A 16002-nucleotide genomic window follows, 5' to 3' on the forward strand; every position below is an offset into this window, starting at 1 on the left:
GATGACTTCATTCTCCCAGGTTGCATTTCCTTGAAGGCCCTAGGTTTGGGCTAAATTTTTGAAAATGTGAAACCTGTCATATTATAATGGCTAAGATTCTATATAAAACCAGAAAAAAGGGATGAATTTCAAATTTTTGAAAATTGGCCTATGTTTAAATGGTTACTATAATTCTGAATATTATATTGTGCTATCATCAATAGATGTAAAACTTTTTTTTATCAAATTATAAGTTTGGCCTTTTATGACACTAGCATAAGTCATCATATTTAACCATGTTGTTATAATGATCATTTATTAAGGATTCAGTACCAACAGGAAGGAATCAGAATATAATATTTAGGGCACAGTCTAGTAGATACTTTTGAGGAACTGGCTGGCCTGATATGCCAAAAATACTCTTGGTTCTGACCCCTTTTTTGGTGGGTGGGTCCACCCATAGGTGCAGCTTACAGTGTGCTTTGGTTGCTATGAAAGGTGCAAAGAGTGCATGTGTCCAGAACTGTCTATCCCTGTGGGGGTCACTACAGCTTAGCATAACATTCTGCACTGGGGCAGCCTGCACAACCACAGGCATGCTTCTGGGCCTTAGGCCCTTCAATATGATGAACAGGCAAAACCTGGAGAATTTATTAAATTTCATTTATAAAAATGAATTTTTTTCATTTATAAAAATTCCACCAGTTGCATCAATGCTTTTATCGCATTACTCTGAGAAGAAAATCAGTACAAAAGGACTGAGGCGTCCAAATGAACAGCAAGTGTGGGAAGACTGCAGTAACTTTATCAGAAGAATCTGTTACCATTTCAAGAGAATAAGCATACACACACAGATTTTTTGAATCAGAGATAGAAATTCCTACATTAATTTGTGCATTGCTAAATTCTGTAAACAAAATTAAGCCAGCAAATGTACTTCCTTTGAAGCCAGAATAAGAGAGTAGTATGGAGGGATAAGAAGAAGATAGCAGGTAGTGAGGATGCTAAATTAAAATGGTATGCAGCTACTAGAGAATTTAGCTCTGAAATAAAGCTTAGTTTTGTACTCAAACCAGAAGGGACAGGGCATGCTAACTTTAGCACAAGGGCAGACAGTGGTGCTCTCAGAGGCAGCCTGCTCTGTGATAAAATACCTAGTAGCAGCTTTCCAATTCTAGTGGGGTATTTATTATCATATATTTACAAGAAATACAATATAACTTCTACAAACAGCAAGCTAACACTTGCTAGTTGTACTAAAGTATCACAGTAAATACCAGCATAAAGTAAAATAAGTATTTATCATTCAAAATGTTAAAGCCAACAGTTTTAGGGGTCATTTCTTTATATACAAAAATTGAAAGACATTTTAGAAAATCTGAAAATAAGCTGGTGGTTTTAGGATTTTAAAAGCAAAAAACCTCCCTCCCAAAAATCAAGAAAAAACAAGAAAAAAATCAGAAGATGAACAAGCTGCAGAATTCCCTTTGTGACAAGAGGAGGGAAAAGTTGAAATTGAAAGTGATATAAAATACAAATGGTGTGACATTCAAAAGACATGGGAGGAAGTAGTAAACAAGTTAGATCAGGACACAGCATGATTTATTTTCAACTATTAAACACATAAACAAACCTAAGAGTAAGAAAATAAGAACAGATAATGTAGCAAAAAGGCATTTCTCTCCAACACAATTGGCCATGATTCTCCAAAATGTATGGTCAACAGAGAGAACTGAAGAAGAGTTAGTATAGAGTTATTTTAAAGGGTAGTTAGTCTACATTTTAATTTTCCTTTGAACAGAGTTTATTAGTTTCTATTTGTTTTAGATTTTATTTTTAAAAACTGAATTTGTGCAGATAATATTCCCTTAGGATTAAAAGTAGGGAGATACAAAACCCCACATAAAAGAAGAGACAAAACTTGGTATGCGGAAGGAAAGAAATAAAAATTACATTCACTTTTCCGAATGAGTTTGAACCATAAAGAATGGACTTTACCTCATTTTTGGGGGTCAGATGTTTGAAATCAACTAGCCATGATTCTTACATATTGCTTGTGTTATAGAAAAATGAAACAATCTTGAAAGCTGTTTTCATGGGGGAAATACACCAAACACAACCACCGAAAAAAAAAAAAAAAGCAAAAACAAAAACAAAAACAAAAACAAAAAACAAACCCTCTAGAATCCTGTTTGGAGAGATATTTGTCACCAATGAAAAAGCATCATCTATCAAGAGTTTCTCTTATTTGACAACTTTCAAATGATTTAGAGAACATAAAACTAAATCAGAATGTGAAGCCTGGATCTGAATAATAAAGAAGGGTAGGGTTAGAGTGGTATTTACAAAGGAGAGGCAGATATATGTGCATAGCACCAGATTTTTCAAGTAAGCAAGTTTAGTCCCAAACTAACTGAACTAAAATTTTACATTTTTAAAATTCTCTCCATTATTTCCCCGAGTAGAAAGCTGTGAAATGCTTCAGCATGGTGCTATCACTAATGATGTGAACTCAAAATGTGGGTTTTCTGCAGCTGAACTGATTCTAAGTCTCAGAACTCTGTTACCTCCAGCCCACGTGTCATAGACTCACCTGGCTTTATGCACCTAATTTGGGACCATCTTTTCTTCTTTGAAATTGGCTAGAGAATTCCTTCTTAATGATAATGTGTGCAAACATAAACACACGTTGATAATCTATAAATAATACTAACAGCCAAAGGATACTTTTTATTAGAAATTACCCAGAAAAAGTGATATTAGAAAGAATGGGACTAAAAATATTTTTTTTAGCGTCTATTTAATACCTATGGTACCTAAACATTCAATTAATTTTCTGATTTTTAGATATTTCTGGATTTTTAGGTTTTGTAAACTTCAGATTCTGAAGGCTTATTGAAAAAGCCAAGTTCCTCAATATGGGAAATGCTATCTGGCTGTACTTTTAGAGTTGTTCTTTTTCTACTTTTGAAAAAATATTTTGAATATTTATATATATAATATTAACAGAACACTCCAGTAGGTCATATTCTAGATAAATATTTTATAATACAATTTGCATTATACCCAATATTTTAGCTACTAAAATAAAGGTAAAATTTGGGATAAGTGATTTGATATTTCCCTGCATAAGTTTTTATGTAGAATATTAAAATTTAAATTGATATTTGGCTTGGTAAGCTATTTTCCCTGTGTACTCGGTATCTATTAGCAGTAGAGAAAATTTTGGAATCCTGGTATGTTGAACCTGATTTGCACAAGCCGATTTAGACTCTCCACAGGCTCAATGATTCTGGGCAGTACACACCTTTACCATGACTACTCACTGCAGCCACACTTAGGGTGCTAACATGCAATCCTAGGACAATACCGACACTAGCACTGACATTTCTGAGTCATCCTCCCAAGTAATAAAAAAAATATAGATATACATATAGAGATCTGCAGCTGTACTAATTACTTCAAATAGCAGCAGACAAGGAAAATAAGCATTTCATTGCTTAAGTTCATTTTAAGTTTGCTATATTAAGTTTAAAAATTAAAAAAATATCAACTTACTATAAACAATTTAAAATATGTATAATACAACTTCATGGTCAAAACATTTGAATAATCTATGAAAACAGGAGATATTTTGATCTTACATTTGTTTAGGTTCCATACATGATTTTTAAATCTGTCTCTTCCAAGAAAAGTCATAAAATAGTTGTCTTATTTTATAAGGAACTAATTTTTGTTAAGGGATTTCCTAGTCACAAAAATACTTAATTACTTGTTATCAGAGAATTGAAGAAAAAAAAAAAAGAAATGGGAAACAAAGTGGCTCTCTCCCTATTTGTCACAATTTTCTTCTTAAGCAGTCTGTACATGAGCTATCTGGACTTTCTGAACCATTTACAAATGCATTGTTCAAAAAGTGAAGAAAAAAAGTTTAAGAGTCTAAAAGTGTTACTTTATACACCAAATATACAATACATATTCAAAGTATACACACACATACACATCTTAAAGATAAGGTTCTCCAAAGGTTTTTCGACATTCCATCACCCCTGTGCTTGGTGGTCTGTCACAGTTATGTGTACTCTTGACTTGACTAGGTGTGAGACGATCATAAGCCATCTTGTATTCCTTATCAAATGCATCTGCAAAAATTCAGAAAGAAATAAAGTCATAAAGAAATTTATATTTGATGTGAACAATAATCAAGCTTTTGTAATACTATAAAGTTAGCATTTTAGAGTCTACTAAAGACCATAAAAATCAGGGGCCAATAAGGAATCTCAAGGTCATTCCTGCCAATTAAAGGACAATAAAGGCCTCAGCAGGGAACTTAGAGTTCACATAGTATTTTAGAACTAGATTATATAGACCAGTGTAACTTAAAATTTTAAGATGCCAACTTTTTAAGCTATTTTTTCCCCACATTTCTAAATTGTAAATATATGCCATAACATTTACCATCAAACCATTTTTTTTTTTAAAGATTTATTTATTTATATAAGCACTGGGTACAGTCAGAAGCACGGGAGGGTGAGAGAATTCACCAGAGCCAGAAAGAGGAGCAGAACAGGCAGACTGATGAAGTACACTGGTGAGGGGAGCAGTGGGCGGAAGGAGAGGTCTGCGCGCCATGTGGGATCCTCGCCTGGTGGCCGGGGATCGAACCGGCGCTGCAGAGGCTGCGGGCAGCTTCACAACCCAGCACTCAACCGCTGCGCCACTGGGGAGGCCCACATCAAACCATTTTTTAACTCTACAGTTCAGTGGTATCATAGATATTCATAATGTTGTACAACTATCACTAACATCCATCTGATAACTTCATCTTATAAAACTAATTTTTTTTTTTAATAGCTCTCTCTTTTTTTTTTAAAGATTTATTTATTTATTATTTATACAAGCACTGGGTACAGTCAGAAGCGCGGGAGGGTGAGAGAATCCACCAGAGCCAGAGCGGGGAGCAGAGCAGGCAGAAGGACCGAGGTACACTGCTGAGGGGAGCAGCGGGCGGCAGGAGAGGTCTGCGCGCCATGTGGGACCCTCCTCCGGTGGCCGGGGAGCAGCCAGGGATGGAACTGGCGCTGCCGAAGCCGCGGGCAGCTTTGCAACCCAGCGCTCAACCGCTGCACCAACGGGGAGGCCCTAAAACTAATTCTTATAAAACTGAAATTAAACACTAATTCACCATCCTCCTCTTCTTCCAGGTCCTTAGCAACTACCATTCTATTTCATCTCAGTGATTCTGAGTACTCTAAGTAACTCATAAGAGGAATCATATAGTATTTGTCTCTTTGTAAATGGCTCATATCAGTATTACATCCTCAAGTTTCATCCACGTTGTAGTCTTTTTTTTTTTTTTTTTTTTTAATTTTCTAGAGGCATGTCTTATTTATTTATTTATTATTTGTTTGTTTGTTTGGTTTATACATGCACTGGGTACAGTCAGAAGCGCGGGAGGGTGAGAGAATTCACCAGAGCCAGAGCGGGGAGCAGAGCAGGCAGAAGGACCGAAGGACACTGCTGAGGGGAACAGCGGGCGGCAGGAGAGGTCTGCGCACCATGTGGGACCCTCCTCCGGTGGCCGGGGAGCAGCCGGGGATTGAACCGGCTGCAGAGGCTGCAGGCAGCTTCGCAACCCAGCGCTCAACCGCTGCGCCACCGGGGAGGCCCCCACGTTGTAGTCTTTAAGGCTCAATAATATTTTGTTGTACATACCACATTTAGATTATCCACTCATTTTTCAATGGACAGGATTGCACATAATACTGCTATGAATAGGGATGTGTTCATACTTCTTTGAGACTCTGCTTTCAATTCTTTGGGTATATACCCAGAAGTGGAATTGCTGAATCATACACAAGTTCTATTTTTAATTTCTTGAAGTAAGCGCCATAATGTTTTCCAGAGCAGCTATACCATTTGGCATTCCCACCAGAAGGGCACAAGAGTTCCAATTTCTCCATATGTTTGCCAACACTTGTTATTGTTTTTTTTTGTTTGTTTTGTGGTTGATAGTAACCATCCTAATAGGTGTGAGGTGGTATCTCATTGTACTTTTGCTTGCATTTCCCTTATATTTAGTGATATTAAACATCTTTAAGGTGTACTTATTGACCATTTGTATATCTTCTCTGGAGAAATGTCTATTCAAGTCCTTTGTTCTTTTTTCAAAAGCTTGTTTTTTTGTTGTGTTGAGTTTTAGGAGTTCTGTATTAACCCCATATTAGATAGATAGTATTGTAAATATTTCTTCCTATTCTGTGTGTTGCCTTTATACACTGTTGATAGTCCTTGATGTATAAAAGTTTTAAATTTTCATAAAGTTCAGTCTGTTAATTTTTCTGTTGTTGCCTATACTTTTGGTATCATACTCAAGATAGCCCTGCCAAATCCAATGTCATGAAACTTTTCTCCTTAGTTTTCTTCTAAAATTTTTATAGTTTTAGATGGTACATTTGTATCTTCAGTGACATAATTACTTCTCAAAGTCTCTACCTCCAAATACCATCACACTAAGGCTTCAACATATGATATTTGGGAGTGCGGTGGGGGAAGAAGACACATATGTACTATTCATAACAATGGGTGTTAATTCTTTAAACATTTGGTAGAATTCACTACTTGGCTCTGGCTTTTCCTTTGTGAGAAGCTTTTTGATTACTAACTCAATCTTTTCACTTGTTATAGATTTATTAATATTTTCTATTTCTTCTTGAGTCCCACACTTTTTGGGTTGATCATCATCAATTTCTCTCAGTTCTTTTGTTTCATCTCCTTTAAATTTCTGCTTCTGGGCCTCCCTGGTGGCGCAGCGGTTGAGCGCTGGGTTGCGAAGCTGCCCGCAGCCTCTGCAGCACCGGTTCGATCACCTGGCTGCTGGTAAGGGTCCCGCACGGTGCACGCAGACCTCCCCTGCTGCCCGCTGCTCCCCTCAGCAGTGTATTTCATCCATCTGCCTGTTCTGTTCCCCGCTCTGGCTCTGGTGAATTTTCTCACCCTCCTGCGCTTCTCACTGTACCCAGTGCTTGTATAAATAAATAAATAAATCTTTAAAAAAAAAATTTCTACTTCTAAGTCCTAATTAAGGGCAGAAATGCCCCTGATAAAAAAAGGACACTGGTGACTATCAGGCATTAAAGCCTCAGCAGAGCTTTGGCATTCTGTCTGAGAATTAATAATATGAACAGATTGATGAAAATGATCATTGATACAAAGAATTTATCTGACTTGAGTGGTATCTGACTTGGGTATCCTACTTAAATCTACTTATCGATTAATGAGAGAATATATTACAGCTCATGCTTGTACTAGGGTGATTGTATTCTGTCTTAACAAAAACAAATATAGTACTCTAGTATTAGTCAATACTTTGACTTTAAAGTTCCAGTGCCATTTGCCACAGACATTTATTAGTGCACTCAGAGTAAAAGCGATGATGATGTATAATGAGCACACGCACTCTTACAGGTTACTCTGTCAGACCAGATAGAGTATGGATAGAGAACCAGCGCTCTCCCTATGGTCTAAGCTTCCCAGCAAGTCCACTGAAGGATGGGAAGGAGAACAAGGGTAAGTGAGTGATATAGAGAACTAAGAGCAGCCATCTCCTTACTGGATATTCCAAAGAGTTGTCAGGAGCCAAGAGTGGTTTATGCCACTGGGCATTGTCAATCTTGATGCCAAGAGAGGTTGTAGAATTTGGCAGCAAAGGTATATTTAGGTGGAATGGCAAGTTTCTTACACAATGGAACTATTAGATGAGTATGATAGTTTAAATAAAACCAACGTAAAGAACAAAGAAAGTTAATTAGAAAGAAAATACCCTGCTGATATAGAAGACAGGAAAGGGAAACTGGCTTACTCTATAATGGCCTTTAAAAAATTAGCTATAAATCTAAGCTCAACTGACATCAGTGTTTAGTATTTTTGTTTGGAAAAAAAAGTCTGAGTGAGAGAAACATAATCAGGGAACGCTGTATTCAGAAGTCACATTACATCACTGATATGACAAAGAAAAAATAAAAGTTATTTAGAATTAAGGAGATATTTGATGGAAACATAACTGTGTTTAACTTATATTTTTTTATGTAAACAAATATTGTATAGATGTGTTGAGCTGCCCTTTATATTAAAAAGGGAAAAAAATGAATGAGTTCAAATTACATCTGGGTTTTGAGGAGAATGTTGTGAAGCTTTTTGCTTTTACCTTAATGGTTGTGAAACAGTGGAGAATATTTAAAATAAGAAACTCGACAAGTGATTCTAATGTTGTACTGGAAAAATAATCATGTTAAGAATAGACAGAAATAAAATACACACTGTAAAAGAAACAACAAGAGAATTGGAATGCTAGACTAGGAAATACCGAGTTAACACAGAAGGCAGTAATGGAGGATTTGAAGGTCAAAAAAGACAGCAGCTGAGAAACAAATAGCAAAATTACAGATGTAAATTTTACCTGTTAAGACAGAATACAATCACCTACTGTAAGTATTACCTACAATATTCTCTCATTAATTGATAAGTGGGTGTAAGTAAGAAACCCAAGTCAGATATCATTCAAATTAGATGAATTATATGTATCAAAGATCATTTTCATCAACCAATGCATATTATAAATTCTCAAATTGCTAAGACTCTGCTGAGTCTCTCAATGCCTAACATGCCCTAATTCCGCGCCCCCCCCCCCCCGCCTTTTTTTTCACCAGGGGCTATTTCTTCTCTTAATCTGGACAGGGAAGTGGGAATTTTAAGGGAGGTGAAACACAAGAACTCAGAGGAAGAGATGATGATCAATCAAAAAAGTCTTGGACCTCCTGAAATATAAATTTAGTTACCTTATTCTTGCTGAAACAAGCTAATTATTGTTAATGATAAGACACAATAGTTAAAAGCATGGGATTGGAAAATAACTGCTTGATTCAAATGTGGCTCTATTATTTACTACGAAACTTGAGTATTAGTTACTTAATCTCTTGGGTTCTCAGCTACCTACATAACAATATGGAAATAATAACAGCACCTATCTCACAGGGCTCTGGGGTGAATAATGTGAGATTATATGTGGAAAGTACTTGCTATCATATAAGGAACTTAGTAAACCTTTAAAAAATTTAGCTTTTATTATTTATCATTATTATTACTAATATGGTCAAAGTTTCTTTTATATTAGATAAAAAATCAAAGAAACAATTTATCTAATATATTAATATAATTTAATATGAATATAATGAAAAGTACCGACATAAAAATACCTAGAAAACTATACCATAACATATAAATATTACATATTTTATATTATGCTGAATTACCTATATCAATGTTTTCTCTTCCCAATGCCACAAGTGAGAGAAATAATATTTCTCTATATAAACTCCTAGGGAGGGAAAGAAGTAGAGAAAATATTAGAGAGACTGAGACATTCTAACAAATTACTATGCAAACAATATGAATCTGCTTAGGGGAACAGTGTATTCATTCAAGAGAATGCTTACCTCTGTCGTTTAAAATGAGGACATTTGTTCAATGTCTCTAAAATCTGACTCATTGGTCCATAGACATCATTCATTTTAATACTTTTTACCATATTTTTCAATAATTCCTGGTTAAATGAATTATCACCTTTTTGCAGTAAATGGACCATTGGGTACTTCTGGGCTGTAAAAAGAACAAGAGAGTAGATGAAGAAAAATGTTCTGAGTAGAAAGGAGAACAAAATTAAGCAACAACTGACAGCTATTAAAGAAATACAAAGCACTAAAAATAATGTAAGGACAATATATAAAGGGACAGAAATCTAAGAATGAAAAGAAGGAAGAAAATAAGGCAAATAATGATAAAAATAGTCTGGAAGTTTTTTGTGACCTCAAATAGACAATAACTAAAAAAAAAAAAACATGGTTTCCTTAATATAGCCTCTGGAGGAAATCTAAATCAGTAGCTTGGGATGGTAACAAAAAATAAGTAAAAAGATGACACTGGGACAAGCAATGTGCTGAAAGCAGAACTCTACAAAACATAACCCCTCCAGCACATATACAGCACCCTTCAAAAAAAACCAAAACCAAAAAACAAACAAAACCCTCCCTTGGCTTCCACAGAAGGTAGTACTTCTATACATATCAAGCTTAACACTCACTCTCAAACAAAAGAGTACGATTTTGACCTGTAAGACAAAAAGTAGTATAATATAATAAAATCCACTTATACATTAGTTTAGGTTATTTAAAGCAAAGTAGAGATGACTCAATATTACAAAGTAAGTATTCTATGATAGCACTTACTGTGGGCATTCCAGAGGATGTACAGGGGCTGTCCTGGATCCTGATGTAATTTCATATTGTCCCATAACATCTGTATCAAAACATATTTACTGTCTTCAGACATACAGTGGCGAGGAATCTGTGTTGTAGAAAAAAAATATTCATTAATGATCCTTCCATGATGTTTTGTAAGTATTTTATAAATATCCTTACAAATACTTTTAAGGATGTATGTGTGTAAGAGAGAAAGGAGAACGGGAAGCAACTGATTTGTGTGCTTTTTACTTCTACTGAAGGAAGATGGGTTGAATCGAGAAGCTAATGATTTATAAAGTAGCAGATTTAACAAAGCCCTGCTATCGGTGAGATAGGGTAGCAAAAAGGACTAATCTGAATTTAGTCCTTTGATTTGAATGACTGTGGATTCACAGAAAGAGGAATCCATTTTACATCAGTCTAAAATCCAGCCCAGATAAATCAACTTCTTGGCAACTCATTCAACAGGGACTGAATATCCAAAGTATATGCAAACCATAGAGATGAAGTACAAAGAGGGAGAAGGCAAAGTTCCTGAATTTAGAAACTTTTAAGTGGTGGTGGTAGCATAATAAAAAGCAAAACAAGATAGAACAACATTAAAAAAACAAGTGAACACTTAACGAGCTAATTACCTAAATGTTAAGCAAAAATTCAGAGTGAAGAAATACAGAAAATGGTCCCGTATGACTGTAACATGAATTACAGACATCCTTCTAAATGTAGATTTGTTTTTGAAGGAGGTATGAGATAGTAGTGGGGCGAATTTGCAAACTCCTCTCATAGAGTCATTTATAGTTTATTTTTGAACTTACAGCAAGTTCAAGACTATTTTGTATAAATTTTACAAAAAGGTTAGAAAGTATGACTTGGTAAGAAGAAAAATTATTTGTAAATGCAATAAACTGTATTGATCTAATGATTCAGATGGTTATTAAAATACTTAGCATGAAAATAAACTACTAAGTTACTTTTTCTTGCATTAGGATTATGCAAACATTACAGTGGTGACAGTAGCACTGCCTTTTCATTAATTTTTACTCTCATACCTTTGAATACTTGTTACAATGCTCGGAAGAAAGAATCAATCCAGGTAAGTTACTGGGTAAGTCAAGTCGTCTGAAATACCACACCAGGTTCCAAAAAACAATTGGATGATGGTCTACAAAGTCTGCCACTGTTATTGCATGGTCACCTTCATTTTCCAATAAGCTTTCAAGTTCCTTCCATACCACCAGAGGACTAAGATATGGAACAGTGATAGGATCTGGACTTGGGAGGTGCCATTCTAATCCTAAAGAATCCTGTTGAACAAACAAAATTCATTAATGGCAAATATCAGTCTGAAGATACTAAATCATTAAGAAAATATTCTGTCAATGATTTTCATATGTGTAGAAAGTTACTATAAGTGTATCATGGGACAAGACTCTTCTTGACAACAATAAAACGGAAGCTAATAAGGCTGCTTAGGCTAAGGGGAATGAAATCAAATGTAAGTTATCCTGTGAAAACTCAGAACAACTAATATACATACTGTAGCTCCTTGTAAGGTAGCTGGCAGGCTGCCTGTGGGAATGAGCTTCTGTCTTCCAGTGTCTTCCTTATCCAAAGGGCCATAAGTACTAACACTTCTGGCCATTGGAAATATTGGACATTTTGATATAGCTGTTTTTGATCTATCAGCAGGGATCTGAATACTTCGAGCACATGAATTTTCCAGCAGTTTAGATTTGCTTGGGAGAGTGAAGAAAGAAAAAAGCGTATCAGTATCATGATTTACTTTATTTCATTTAAAAAGACCATGTATTTCTTTTTCAAATTAGAGCTGGACAGAGCCAAGTAAATCAAAGGAAAGATGATACTCAGGCTTCAGCTAGAAATGGAAAATATTTTTTAGTGTAGTCATGTTAAATTTCCTTTTCATCCAATGAACTTTAAATATTAAGATTCATTCATATATTCAAAACTTTTAGAGGACAACTTTTACACAGCAGACGCCATACTATGCCTAAGGGATAAAAAGCAGAGGAAACAGGCACCTACTCCTGGAGTCACAAGCCAGTAGGAGAAGAAAAAAAGGCTATGCCTCTGATGAAAAAAGGTGTGCATACAGATATGCAGTTTTGCTGCTAAGCATTTGGGATCAAGCATTATATTTGCTTGCTAGTACTCTGTAGGTATTTTCTTTTAAACATGCAAATACCAATATGGCTTCATCTGCCCAAATATATATGGTCTATTTGGCACTTCTTCAAAATGGAGTTGATATCTATATTTATTTTAAGCATAGATTTATTTACACAGGCATATGCCAGAGATAGGGTGGGGTTAGCTCCAGACCACCACAATAAAGTGATTATTGCAATAAAGCAAGTCACACAAATTTTTTTGGTTTCTCAGTGCATATAAGTTTGTTCATATTATATTGTTGTCTATTAATATGCAATGGTATTATGTCTTAAAAAAAAGTACGTATCTTAATTAAAAATACTTTATTGCTAAAAATTGCTAATCATCCACTGAGCTTTCAGCAAGTAATAATCTTTTTGCTGGTCTTGTAAAAAATGTATTATCTGTAAAGTGCAATAAAACGAGGTATGCCTGTGTGAGGCATATTCCAAAGTAAGTGAGTACCAACTTAATTCAGGAAAAGATAGAGATAAGAGAAATACTCAGAATGTTCACCTTTAAAATTCTAGTAAACATTATGTGAATTACACATTTAAACTCTGGGGATTTATAACACAAACCATAACTTTTTAAACATTTAGGTTATTAGATAATTTTAATATTGTCTTAAGACTTTAAAATGATAAATTATAGACATTTAAACATGAAAATAATCAGCTAATTGTTCTGTCATTATCTGAAGCACATAGGTTGTTCAAACATAGCTCAGCATAATCATAATTACCTATTTAGATCAAAATTCCCTTGAACAGAGATAACAGATTTGTCAAGACCAGAGGCTGATGTTGAGATGCAAGATTGCCTTGTCTGACTTGAAAAGGAAGATGGAAAATGCACATTTTCTGTAGATGGGCTTGACTTCAAAAAGTATCTGTAATATGAATAAAAAGAGCTTTTTCATGAAAGAGATTCTAGGAAGCATTACCATTAAACATGAAGGGGAAAAAGCATAAATCTTTACCTCCCAGGTCGTCTTAAATCTCTTATCTCAATATTCAGAAAGGGTAAGAAAAGATTGCCACAAAAGGGACATGTAGTATTGAGATTTGAATCATCTGCTGTCCAGCCAGCCATGATTTCCTCATCATGAACAAGACAATCACAGGTTTTACACCGAGAACAACTTGAAATGAGAACCTATGAGAGAAAACCACTTAATAGTTAGTTGATCTGTGCATATTATGAATTAAAAATTCATTTCAAAATGTAAGCATGGAACTATGTGAAACAGAGGTAAAGGAGAATGATTTCAATGATTTGAAATACTAAATATCTGAAAACTGGATTTTAAGCATATTCTTTAACATTTTATTCCTTTACAGAGCCTATCAATAATTTAGTATACATTTTATAAAGATGCTCTTTCGAGCCAAATTATACCTCCATTGCATAATTCTGGAAGATGTTTGTATTACTCATATTGCAGGAAGACGCCACTTCTGATTTTCCAGGTAAGGCAAACTTTGACAGGGATCCTGTTCATTTATCAAAAAACAAAAAGCAAAATTAATCTCATTAAAATTAATGAGCTAGGATATGAGAATCTTTCACATTGATAAATTCTTTGTCAAACTGCTTTGCTCAACATATGAAAGGTAATTTAGTAAAAGCATTAATAATGAAAATGTTTTTCTATGCATGCATTTTTGTTGTGAGGACAAACCTAAGGATTTCTGATTTCTGCAAACTAGGTATGTTCATTACTCCTTTGTTAAGCACTTGTGTGTACAGGCTAGAAAGCATTCCATCTGTTTATAATTATTATTTTGTGGTTTCTATTATTCTAAGTTTAAAATACAAGAAAGTGTTTAGTTTTAAGGTCTAGAAAGTATAAAATAGGTAATCTTATTTCAAATTATGAAAAGATTTATTCAGAATCCTGTCTTGTAAGGATCATTTAAGCTCTGGTTTAAACACAAGGAAATTCTTAGGAGCAGTGGCATCTTAGAGGTATTAAAAACAATAGCAGAAGTAAGGGAAGTTCTGTGGTCAGATCAATTGTTGTTTATATCTTTCCTATACATTTTTTTCCAGTAATTATAGTAGTCCCCACATATAGGCAGAATATTCCTTCCAAGACCCTAGAGGATGTCTGAAACCACATATAATACTAGACCCTATATTTATTCTGTTTTTTCCTATATGTACATACCTATGATAAAGTTTAATTTGTAAATTAGGCACAGAAAAAGATTGGCAACAGTAACTAATTATAAAATAGGACAATTATAACAATGTACTATAATAAAAGTCATGTGAATATGGTCTATTTTCCCTCTCAAAATATCTTATGGTACGTAGTATTTTCCAACAGTGGAAAACCAAGGGTAAGTGAAACTGTGGAAAGGGAAATTGTAGAGAAGGGTAGTTACTGTATCAAATTTTATCAAAGAACAGTGCATTTTAGAAATATAAAGGTCAAAAAAAGGTAATGGTATAAACTTTTAGTTCATAAGAAATAGAGAAAAATAGGAAAACATGCTAAATGCAACTGGGGGGGAAGCAATCAGCACAAACCAGCACAAATTGCTCACTGTTTTAGCAAATAAATGACAAGGAAAAAGAAGACATGGCTCCAGAGCTACCACTGGCCATAGGGCCTGCCATGCAAAGATGTAGAAAAAGGGGATGTGCACAATTTGTAAAATGTATTTACATACATTAAAATACACTATATGTATAACACATAATAAAATAAAAAATAAATTTAAATAACTTCAATAAAAGTTAAACATGACATTAAAGACTATATATAGTTTAGAGGTCTATATTGAAGCATTTAAAATAAAATTACATGGGCCTCCCTGGTGGTGCAGGGGGTTGGGCACCACACTAATGGGGCTGTTCGCGGCCTCTGCAATGTGGGTTCAATCCCTGGCCAGCTAGGGAGCAACCCACGTGGCCAGGCAGACCTTTTCTATCTTGCCTGCTACTCCCCTTAGCAGTGTATTTCAGTCAATCTGCTTGTTCTGTTCCCCACTCTGTCTCTGGTTGATCCTCTCACACACCCCCGCATCTCTGGCCTGTGCCCCAGCTCTTGTATGCATAGATGGATAAATTTATTTATTTATTTATTTTTTGTGGGACCCTCACCAGCGGCTAGGGAACGAATTGGCACTGCAGAGTCTGCAGGCAGCCTCGCAGCCCAGTGCTCAACCGCTGAGCCACCAGGGGAGGCCCTAGATGGATAAATTTTCAAAAAATAAATAAATAAAATAAAATTACATATCATCTGGGATTTACTTTAAAATAATTCAGCAGGGAAGGAAAAAGAATGTTGGCAGCAGATAAGAAAGGGGAAAGATTAAAACAAGATCGGCCATTTGTTGATAATTGTTGAAGTCCGACAGAGGGTAATGGGCTTTTATTGTGATATTCCTTCCATTTTTGTGTATGCTTCATAGTTTCCACAAAAAAAGATTTTTAAAATAGCAATGGTACAATGAAAAATATAATACATTGCATCCATTCCTTGCAATAGATACCACAACAAATTTCAAATGGGTTTAATATTTAAATCAAGGATCAAATC

The 16002-nt window shown here is 35.0% G+C and overlaps 1 protein-coding gene across 4 annotated transcripts in view; it reads right to left on the reverse strand.

Annotated features, from left to right (window-relative positions):
- Positions 1–2775: 2775 nt before the first annotated feature.
- The window catches only part of DENND4A (DENN domain containing 4A), a 95031-nt gene continuing 81804 nt past the window's right edge, over positions 2776–16002 (reverse strand). For all 4 annotated transcript variants that reach the window (XM_037502747.2, XM_037502746.2, XM_037502745.2 and 1 more), the window contains 9 exons: positions 13851–13945; positions 13432–13607; positions 13195–13341; positions 11815–12013; positions 11327–11581; positions 10263–10380; positions 9474–9636; positions 9291–9355; positions 2776–4121 (listed from right to left, as the gene is read on the reverse strand). In XM_037502747.2, coding sequence (XP_037358644.1) covers positions 3985–4121; positions 9291–9355; positions 9474–9636; positions 10263–10380; positions 11327–11581; positions 11815–12013; positions 13195–13341; positions 13432–13607; positions 13851–13945 — 1355 coding nt within the window. In that variant the 3' untranslated portion in view covers positions 2776–3984. The remainder of the gene's footprint in view (positions 4122–9290; positions 9356–9473; positions 9637–10262; positions 10381–11326; positions 11582–11814; positions 12014–13194; positions 13342–13431; positions 13608–13850; positions 13946–16002) is intronic.

This window comes from Talpa occidentalis, unplaced genomic scaffold (assembly GCF_014898055.3).
Source record: "Talpa occidentalis isolate TD23 unplaced genomic scaffold, MPIMG_talOcc4v2.1 talOcc4.11, whole genome shotgun sequence".
NCBI classification, from domain to species: Eukaryota; Metazoa; Chordata; class Mammalia; order Eulipotyphla; family Talpidae; genus Talpa; species Talpa occidentalis.